This window comes from Notamacropus eugenii, chromosome 1 (assembly GCF_028372415.1).
Source record: "Notamacropus eugenii isolate mMacEug1 chromosome 1, mMacEug1.pri_v2, whole genome shotgun sequence".
Taxonomy (NCBI): domain Eukaryota; kingdom Metazoa; phylum Chordata; class Mammalia; order Diprotodontia; family Macropodidae; genus Notamacropus; species Notamacropus eugenii.
Window position 1 is genome coordinate 630,782,128 of NC_092872.1, and position 10,993 is coordinate 630,793,120.

General features: G+C 42.0%; 1 protein-coding gene across 4 annotated transcripts in view; it reads left to right on the forward strand.

The window, feature by feature from the left end:
- ADD2 (adducin 2) overlaps positions 1 to 10,610 on the forward strand; it is a 206,279-nt gene extending 195,669 nt beyond the window's left edge. For 3 of the 4 annotated variants that reach the window (XM_072635254.1, XM_072635253.1, XM_072635255.1), the window contains one exon: positions 9,592 to 10,610. In XM_072635254.1, coding sequence (XP_072491355.1) covers positions 9,592 to 9,896 — 305 coding nt within the window. In that variant the 3' untranslated portion in view covers positions 9,897 to 10,610. Of the gene's footprint in view, positions 1 to 775; positions 932 to 9,591 lie in introns of those variants that run through there. The other variant, XM_072635256.1, reaches the window with a different exon arrangement.
- Positions 10,611 to 10,993: the final 383 nt, after the last annotated feature.

The following is a 10,993-nucleotide window of genomic DNA, read 5'->3' on the forward strand; positions in this document are numbered from 1 at the left end:
TTGTACGGCTCCCAAGAGTGTAGGATCAATGATCAAATGAAAAAAGGAAAATAAAAGTTCTTATATGTGTAGCACTAAAGGTAGTATAGTATACTGGAAAGAGAAGTGGCCTTAAAGTCAAGATGACACAAGTTCAAGTCCCGCCTTTGCTAGATACTAACTGTGTGACCCTGAGCAATTCACTTAACCTCTCAGTGATCTAGGTCCCTCTATGACAATAAATTGCATGTAAGGTGTCCACCTACACTGGCAGAGGGTGTTACCTCCCCTGAGAGTTCCATTTAACAAATGAAATCACAGATTCAGTCTTCATCCCTTCCTGTATGCCAAGCATTGCGATAAGTCCTGGGGATATTAATGGAAAAGTGAGATGGCCCTTAGTCCCATGGCACTTACCTTCCACTAAGGAGAGATAACAAATGTACAAGGAAAAGATTCAGCTGCGGGATATATAGCAAGTCCTGGTGGTCAAGGAGGCAACAATAGGGGAGATGGAAATGTCTTCTAAGCTTGATGTAGCTAAGGTCAGGCTTTTGTTCATATTTGGATCTCTCCTTCTGGCCCCCTCACCATCAGGTGTCTCAGGGATTCCTAAATGTTTTAGGTTATGTCTTGGTATGAGCTCCTGTCCTTTGTTTATCTTCCTCATGTCTTATGTCTATCCCCTTGCTTCCCTATCATTTCCTACAAGGATTCTTCCACCTTGGGTTTTCTCCATGTCTATACACCCCTATCCTCCAGCAAACTTGAGCATTTGTGTCATGTCCCTTGCCAGGGAGGAAAACACACACTGTCTTCCTGCTGCTCTCCTCCAGCCCCCTGGAACCAAGAATGAGAGAAGACCATTCTCCATGAGCTGAACTGTGCCATTAGAGAAAATATGTGCTGCACAATGAAAACAGATGTAGAAAGGAAAGAAGACCTATTGAGCCCAAAGTTTGAACTACAAATACATTCAGTAAAAATTTCTCACCTGGCAATGTACCTTAGCTGCATTGAGCCCTAAAGATATTATCCCTTGTCCTGACCATCAGGAATTGCTATGTGTTCTGTAGCTAAACCCTCTTACTTTGGTTTACTGGGCTTGGTAGATATGGTGCTTCGAGTGAACAAAATGAAGGGGGCTGGTCCTCAGTGCATCTGAAGACATAGACAATGCCAGGCTACCTGTTATTCCAAAGGGATGTTTCCAGTTTCCCATGGGCTATATCTTACTTCCTAAGAGAACAGAGTATAAAACAGTGGTAGAAGTTTCACTTAGCCCCATCTTCTCCTTTCCTACTTTGTACCCTGGGCATCCTGTCTCCTGTCTCTACTACATTGCTGCAGAGGCTCCCTTGGTCTGGGCCATTACTTTGTGGTTTATCAAGACTTCTGTACATTTTTCTATAACCTCCTTTAGCAGCCCAGAGGGAAGAAGGAAAATGGTGGACACCAGTTTACCTGCATTTGAAGTTCTGAAACTTGAAGCTAAACCAGGTACACAGGCAAACTCAGGGCCAAGAGAAACTGGTTCTTAAACAAACTAATACAGAGAGTCTTGTCCCAGGTTCCTGTGATGAATTGTTAAGAAGGCAATGGTGCCTGATTCTGCATACACAGGGCCAGGATGGGGAAGGAAGTCTATTTTATTTCTGAGTTCTCCAATTCCCTCCACTCTTTACTCGCACTACTGATGTAGAAGCTACTGATTACTAGTTAGAAAAAAAGGAGTCCTCAGCATAGTCCTCCTCTATTGCCCTTCCAGTCTCCACTGGGAAGAATGGCAGACTCTTACAATAAACTGTCCCCATTCTTTATCTTCATCCTCATCACTAGTTGTCATCAAGCAAATATTTATTGAGCTTCTACAATTTTTATGATACTATACTGGTTAATAGGGATGCAGGAAAGTCTAAAATAAAATCCCTGCCTTCAGAGTGTATGTTCGTTCTCTCTCTCTCTCTCTCTCTCTCTCTCTCTCTCTCTCTCTCTCTCTCTCTCTCTCTCTTCCTCTCTTCCTCTTCCCCCTCACTCTCCTTCTGTATAGGCTATATATGTATTATATGTTACATACTGCAATATATGTATTATATTGTATATACATGTGCATCTATATGTATATGTACACATGTATATTAAAGTAAAAGTAGTACATGCTCAGTGCCAAATGAATTACAGACAGTAAAAGCTATAGATCACAGAAGATAGAACTAAAATGTACTTAGAGATAATTTAATCCAACTCCTTCCTTTTACAGATGAAGAGAAAGTCACATAAGTAGTTAATAGATAAGCCATGATTCAACTGCATATCTTTTGACTCCAAATGTCACTGTCCTATAGTGACACTATCCTACAGGAATGATCACTGCAGAATAGGGAGATCACGTAAGGCCTCAAGAAAGAGAAAGGACTTGAGCTGGACCTTAAGGGAAAGGGAGAATTTAGATAAGTGGAAAGGATATGGGAAACCTGGAGAATATCAATTCCCCAGTTGGAACAAACCATTTATTCCAGCCCCTCAGGTAGAGGGCAAGATTTATGGAGAAGGTGGGTCAACTAGCAATTCAGAGACAGAGTATTTAGAACAAAGAGAAAGGCTGGGAACTGAGACTCAGCCAGCCTGTTTTGTGATTGATTAGGATGGAAGTATTTCTATCTCTCCAGCCTCTGGAAATCTCCAGTCATTCATCATCCATTCTCGTGCCGAACACTGTCATAGATTCCAGAGGAAATTTAAAAAACTTAGAAAACACAAGATCCTTCACTTCGGGGGAACTATATATGACTCCATCTGTTCATAGTCTAATAGCGGACAGTAAGATAAGTGTACTACTTTTACTTATGTTGTTCTTTTAACTTTCCAAAAGCATGTCCACATCAGAGCACACATTTTAGAGTTTACTTACTCCACCACCACCACCCCCATTTGATAGAGAAACCAAAGTTCAGAGGTATTAAGTGACTTGTCCAAGGTCATAAATGTAGTAAATGGCAGAGCCAGGATTTGAAAATATGGTGTTCAGAATCCAGAAGGTAAATTAAGGCTCCACTATATTCTTCACCAGTGGGAGGATACTTGTAGTATCATACCGAATTCTAGACACAAGATTTAAGGAATAGACTTTTCCAAAAAAATTAAGATATTTCATACTATGTCACGGTAGGAATAATAAAAATAACAAAAGACGACTTGGGCAGATATGATAGCATTCTACAAATATATGCAGAGCTATCATCTGAAAAATCAGAAAAAAAAATTTAGAAGTAGGTTGTAGTTATTCTATGTATCTTTAGATGGTAGAACTAGGGCCAATGGATATAAGTAAGAGAAAGGTAGATTTAGATGCAACATAAAGAAACATTTTGACAATTTAAGCTATTCTAAAATGGAATGAGGTAACCTATAAGACAATAAGCTTCCTGTCACTAATGGGGATGCAGTAAAAAGGATTCCAACATTGTGCAGCCAACTAGGCTAGTTTCATTTCAATTAAGTTCAAGAAACTTGATAAAAAGGGATGTTGAGGATCTCTTCCAGATCTAAAATACTATAATTTTAAGTCTATGGTCAAGGCAAGTCTAGAATCCAAGCTTCTGATTCCTAGTCCAGTGACCTTTTCACTATGCCTCGCTTGTAGTAGCCATAGGCAGTATGGTGACTTGAAGTCAACCTCCCATCCCAAAGGATGAGGGTATATATTGAAATGGGGGGGAGGGGGAGAGAACCATAGCTTCTCCCCTGTATAAAAAAGGTCACACACATAAAACCCATTTGTTGTTAGATGTGAAGTCGGTTCATGACAGCCACACATGCATTCCTTAATCTCTTCTACTGGAGGTCAATAGCTGTCCAGTCTAGTTATTTGCTGTTAGGGTCAGTTGATAGGCCTAAAAGGAGTTCCGTAAAGTATCACACAGGTCAGTCACTGCTGAAAACAACAGGCCTTTTTATTTGGAGTGCTTAAAAGAAGACTTTGTGGCATAATTGAAGATACCTAAAGGAACACGAAGGGGAAATCAGGGGGGTAAGAGTGGATAGAAACTAGGGTAACATTTATCCCTCAAAGTCTGGACAATAGCTAACACCTCCAAACAAGGACAACTATCCACTCCCCCTCCCTTGAACTGGCACCTCCAAATCAGAATAGGAAAGAGTAGGGAAAAGATTGAACCAGGAATGTCAGTGGGGAGCTTCAGACATAGTGATCTTCATACCACAATAGTATTCCCATCCTTTAACTCAGCAAGTACAAAACTGAACTAATCTTTTGCCCCAAACCCTCCCACTTCAAAATTTCCTATTACTGTTGAGGACACTACCATCTTCCCAGTCACTGAGGCTCACAACCTAGGTGTCATCCTTGACTTCTCACTCTCACGCCCATATCTATTCTGTTCCTAAGACCTGTGGATTTCCCCCTTCATAACACCTCTCATATTGACTCCCATCTCTCCCTGACACTGCCATCACCCTGGTACAGGCTTTTATCACCTCAAACCTAGACTATCTCAATAACCTGTGTTTGGACCTGCCTCAAGTCCTTCCCCATTCAGCTATCAAACTAATCTTCCCAAAGTGCAGATCTGACCATGCCACTCCCCTACTCTAGAAACTTCAGCGGTTCCCTATAACCTCTAAGATCTAAGGTAAAATCCTCTGTTTGACATTAAAAGCCCTTCAAGACTTGCCCGTCTCCTATCTTTCCAGTCTTCTTACTCCTTACTGCCCCATGCCCCACATGCACTTAGTGACTCAGTGGCACTGGCAGTCTTGCTATTCCTCTGTCTCCACACTCTGGGCATCTTCACTGGCTGTCCCCAGGAGTGAAATGTTCTCCCTGATCATCCCCACCTCCTCCCTTCCCTGGATCCCTTCCAGGCCCAGCTAAAAACCCACCTTCTACAAGATCCTGATCCCTCTTAACGCTACTGCCTTTCTCCGTTGAGTATCTCCAATGTATCCTGTACAGGATATGTCCATTTTGGTACATAGTTTTCATGTTGTCTCCCCTTTCAGATTTTGACCTTCTTGAGGGAAGGGATTTGTCTTTTGCCTTTCTTTGCATCTCTAGTGGTTAGCACAATGCCTGGCACATAGGAGGTGCTTAATAAATGTTTATTACCTGACAATGATCTTGCCAGAGGCCATTTCCAGTACTTGGTGTATATGATACCACACACTAACTGGAACTCCTGAGTTCATCTCCACTTCATTCTTCAGGGTAGCTCAGGCACCCTGGCGGGGGGGGCGGGGGGGGGGGGTGGCCAGGGCAGTTCTTATGTTTTGCAGAGAGAGGTGGGAACCTGTTCAGGCAAGTCTGATTGGTTTCCTATCCATGAGGTCACAGGTTGAGAGACCCTAATCAGCTAAGAAATTGAATATTTCTTGTTTAGATGGTTTCAATATAATTTTCAGAGAAGTGCTTAATAAATGTTTATTTGATTGACTGGTCAGATATGGGGGATTGGGACGGAAGGGAGGGTGTGTGACTTAGATACAGAAAGTTTATTGAATAGAGAAAAAGTAAGCTGGGGGAAATGGGGATTTTTCTAGACTGCAACATCATAGTGTCCATGCATGGTCCAGCACTTCTGCTTTTATTCGTAAGTCATTTTCAGGCTGCTTTACAATAGGGGAAAAAAGTTAACTTGTGCCACAATGAATGTCAACAAGGAAATGGTAAACTTGCTGTCCTTTAGTTTCTGTGGGATTCTGACTGAAGTTATTAAGAATTGAGGATAATTGTTTTACTGATTTCACAGTGGAGAGAAAGGGGTCCAGAGGTAAGCCATAGGAAGACCAGTGGGCAAAAGTGACAGGAAGGAAGATCTTGCTTCAAGATAAGGAAGAATAGCGGATCTTTAAATGGGGTATTGGCTGCCTTGAGAGAGTCCCACACCATTGAAAATGGCTAAGCAGAGCCTAGATGAGCAATGTTGGATGTTATAGAGGCTGCATTTCTGTCCATCTCTAGGTTGGACTAAATGCCCTTTAAAGTTCAACTCACATTTTTATGGTCCTCTGATATTCATCCTCATCTTTATAAATGAGGCAATTTTTTTTGTTTTTTTTTAATTTTTAATTTTTAACACAGTTCATATCACATAAAACAATTCCAACTTATGGTCAGGTGATACTTCTTTTAAAGCATTTACAATGTAGACCACCAACGAATTTTTTTTTAACATTAACCAACTGAGACACAAATAATAACTATGTATGCCAACTTCATAAAGGAGGCAATTGTAATGGAAAGAGCGTAGATTCAGTCAGAAGACCTGTGTTTAAATCCCAAGTTGCTACTTACTTCTTGTATAACTTTGGGAAGGTAACTTAAATCAATAAACAAGCATTTCTTAAGTGATGACATGTGCCAAGCACTGTGATAAATCCTGAGGAATCAAAGAAAAAGAAAAAAGATGCTCACATTCTAATGGGGGAGACAACATACATAAATCAGAATGCTTAAAATAATTACAGGATAGATGGAAAACAACCTTCCATTCTGGAGCTTGTCATGACTATCATTAGCAACTGAGGGAACCAAGAAAGGCCTCCTGGAGGAGATGGTGCTTGAGCTGAGTCTTAAGAGAAGCCAGGGATTCCAAGACAGAGACAGGAGATGGAGTGTCATGTGCAAGGAATATCAAGTAAGCCAGCATGGCTGGTTCATTGAATATGTGGAAGGGAGTAAATTATAACACAACTGGAAAAACAGGAAGGGGCCAGGCTGTGAAGAGCTTTAATAAAGGACTAGGATTTTGATCCTTGAGGTAACAGAGAGCCAGTAGGGTTTACTGAGTAAAGGGGTGACATAGGTAGACCTACCCTTTAGGAAAACCACTTTAGCAGTTAAGTGGAGGAAAGATTAGAGTGAGGAGAGACCTGAAGCATGTTGTTGCAACAGTCCAGGCAAAAGATGATGAAGATCTGAACTGGAGTTATGGCTATGTTCATAGAGGTGTATTTAAGAGCTTTTGTATAGAAGGAAATTACAAGATTATCACCCGAATGGATATGTAGAGTAAGAGACAGACAGTAGTTGAGGATGACACCAAGATTACAAGTGGGTGAATGGAAGGGAGATTCCAGAAATAGGAAGTTCAGAAGAAGAAAGTGCTTGGGGAAAAGATAATGAGTTTCATTTTGGACTTTGGATTCTGTTTTGGACATGTTAAGTTTGAGATGCCTATGGGACAACTAGTTTGAAATGTCACATAGGCAATTAGTGATGTGGAACTAGAGCTTAAGAGGAGAAACTAGAAATAGATCTGGGAATCATTTGAATAGAGGTGATGACTGCACCCATGAGAAGGAGATGAGATTACCAGGTAAAGGGATACAGAGAAGAGGGCTCAGGATGGAGCCTTGGGAGACACCTGGCATAAAAACCCAGCACAAGAGGCTAGGGAAGAGAACCAGGAGAGCCCTGAATCATGGAAACCCAAAGAGAAGAAAGTACCTAGGAAGAGGAATTGCCAACAGTGGCAAAAATTCTACAGAAAAGCTGAGAATAAAGAGGGAGAAGAAGCCATTATATTTGACAATTATAACATCTCTGGTGACTTTGAAGAGAGCAATTTCATTTAAATGATGAGGTGAGAAACCAGACTGTAGAACAGGAGGTTCTTAACCTGGAGTCCATGATTCTTTATTTAATATTTTGGTAATTATATTTCAATATAATTGGTTTTCTTTGTAATCCTATGTATTTTATAATATTAATTCAAAAACATTATGCTGAGGATGCTATAGGCTTCCCCAGACTGCCAAAGGTGTCCATGACACAAAAAATGTTAAGTATGCTTATCCTCCAGGGTGTATGGAGGGTAAATGGAAAAGAAGGAAGTGTAAGCACTGATCAGAACCAGCTTTTTCAAGGAGGTTAGCCATGAAAGGAGAAAAAACGTAAAACAATAAAGTTGTGGGGCATGGTAGGATCTAGAGAGGGTTTTTTAAATACTTGGGCATGTTTTTAGCAGCAGGGGATAAGTGGTAGATAAGAAGAGACTGAAAATTAGAGAAAAAAGAGGAAGACAGAAGGGGGCAATCTGCTGTTGAAGATGGGGTGTGGGGAATCAGGGTACGTGTAAAAGCACTCTTCTACAGCAGAAAAGAAATCTCTTCATGGGAGGAATGAGGGAGGAGATGGAGTGGAGGGCAGGGAAGACTTGTCTGAATCTTATTTCCTTCATTTGTAAAATAAGGACATTTGCTAAATGATCTGAGGTCCCCTTTTTGAGTCTTGTACCTTGAGCATTTGCCCACCTTGTCTGCCCCTAATCCTTGCTGCATTTCTCTGCATTCTCCTTGCCTCCTAGCCTCTATGCATTAATTAAATTGAACACCTCTGTTCTCCAAATGTGCCATGTTTTCTCCCTACACTATGCATTTACTCACGCTGTTTCCTGTGACTGGCATACCCTCCTTTCCCTCTCAACCTGTTGACAATCCTAGGAGATCAGTTCCATCCCATAAAACTCAATTCAAATGGCATGTCCTCCAGGAAGCTTTTCTTAACCTTTTCTGTAAGGAGCATATCCCTCTGCCTTCACCTATCTAATGTATTTTTATCATGGCTTATTGTCTGTTATAGTTATCTTTCGTGATCTGTATTGCAACCACAATGCATCCTTCACGAGGTCAGAGATCATGTTTTATCTAAACTTTATGTTTAGATGTGCATTCTGCACACAGTGGTGCTTAATCAATGTTCATCTGTTGTTTTAAAGACAGCCTTACCTGTGTTCTCTAATGCTTTTCACCAGAATAAGTGGAAAATTCATCTGAGGAAATCTTGCCACTGTCTACTCTCCTGTTGTTTTGCTTTTCCCCTAGAGGGTTGTTTCAGGCAGAAACTTTCACACAAATGTAATTAATTTGCATACTTTAAAATTTATCAAATGGAACCCTTGCTATTGAATTTTCCCTTCTGATCCTTTCATCTCTTCCTTGAGCTGCTTTTTTCAAGCACGCATGGCAGTGCCCTCCCTTTTCCTATAGCTTCCCTTATGTCCATTCCCTCTTTTCTTGGTGGGAAAGGCCCTGAACTAGGCAGAGAGTGGCATAGATTGGGCTGGTCCTGGTTTGGATCCAAACTATCACCTGCATGGACCCCTGCCACGTACTGACATAGGTATTACTTAGCCCTTACTGGCTGTTCTAGGCTGGTATGTATAAATTTGTAGACAAGAATTAAAAGTAATTTCTCTCTCAGGGACTCTCTCACCTGGATAGGCTACATGGCCACAGTATGAATGAGATTTGGCTCCTTTGATCCTAAGCACCCTGCAAGCCAGTTTGCCTTTTCTCCTGCTCCAGAAGAGTAATGGCCAGGTCTATCATCACTTTCCCAACCCCTTTTTTACCAAAATTGTGAGGAATTGTGGCCTGGAGGATACCCTTCCTCATTTCTCAGTATCCTCACCTCTGAGACCAGGCAATCACCAGGTTGTGAGGCTGCCCACATGGCTGTAGGGTGCTTTGGAAACCAGGGATTAATGCCAAGTTGCACTTGTATCTTATCACCTAGCAGGTGTCCTGGTCACCATAGTGGAGTAAATAGAGTAAAATCTCATAGGTCATGTGTCTTTCTATTTTTTAAAGGTACTAAGAAGACTGAAACAAATAAAGCTGCCGATGAATCGGAAAAGACCATTCCAGAAGGGGTAGTGGTCAATGGAAAGGAGGAAGACCAAACAGTAGAAGAAGCTCTCAGCAAAGGAATGAGTCAGATGACTACCAATACTGACACAGATGTGGATGCCTCCAAGGAAAAAACTGAGTCAGTCACCAGTGGTCCCATGTCCCCAGAAGGCTCGCCCTCTAAGTCCCCATCCAAGAAGAAAAAGAAATTCCGAACCCCATCCTTTCTGAAAAAAAGCAAAAAGAAGGAGAAAGTGGAATCCTGATTTTCCCACCCTTGGGCTCCCACTTGCTTCTCCTTCTTTCCTGCCCTTTCCCTCCCCTGTCTCTGTCTCTGAAAATACAGAGCCACAGAAGGATAGAGTAAGATGTAGACTTGTACGGCTGGAAGAGACCTTAGAATTCATCTAGTACCATCCTTTCAGTTGACAGAGGAGGACACTGAGGGGGAAGTGACTTATCCAGGGTCACATACTAGTTAGTGGCAGAGCCAGGACTAGAACCCAGGTCTTTTGACTCCCAGTCCAGTGTTCTTTCCACGATGGCAATGCTGCCTAGCTGCAAGTTGCCTTTGTTAGAATGGTGCCCGCCAATACTGAGCCAAAGGCTGGAGACCAGGAATGACTCCCAGCCTCTCACTTTCAAGCTAAATGTGAGAGGGTGGGAGCTTTCCCAGCTCATAATCTACTCTTTCTCTCAGGAACCTAGTTTCCTGCTGACGTAGCTGTAGCTAACAAATCATTTTGTCTTTCTTCATTTGGGGTTCCCATCACCTCTGCTTGAGGACCTAAACACACTTTTCTGTACCCTAAGCAAATGCTAATTTTCACTTTTCTGTTCATAAGGGCTCATTGTTCAGCATGTACTTCCCTGGCTACTAGACCCTGAGCTCTAAGGAAAACACCTCTTTTCATAACTCATGTATGTGTATGTGTGTTGGTGTGTGTGTGTGTGTGTGTGAGTGAGAGAGAGAGAGAGAGAGAGAGAGAGAGAGAGAGAGAGAGAGGGAGAGAGAGAGACAGAAGGGGAGGGGGGGGAGGGGAGAGTGCACACCCTGGCAAGAGTTGGCAGAAATGAGTGGAAGAGTAAAAGGTTTCTGAATTCAGGGAAGACAAGTGGGACTGAGAGCTAAGCATCTGCTGGCTCAGCAACCAAAGAATATCATTTTGGTTTTATTAATACGAAAAGGTCAGAATTTCTTGTCCCCTTAAAACTCTAAAGGCTGAGACCACATTTGACAAGGGGCTGGGGAAAATGCCCCATCATTCTTTCTCTTAGATCAGGCAGAGGTGGGGGAAGCCTTGGATCTCTGCTTGATTTTGGGCCTCACCAACTGTCCCTTCCTTGTCCTACACGAAAGGCA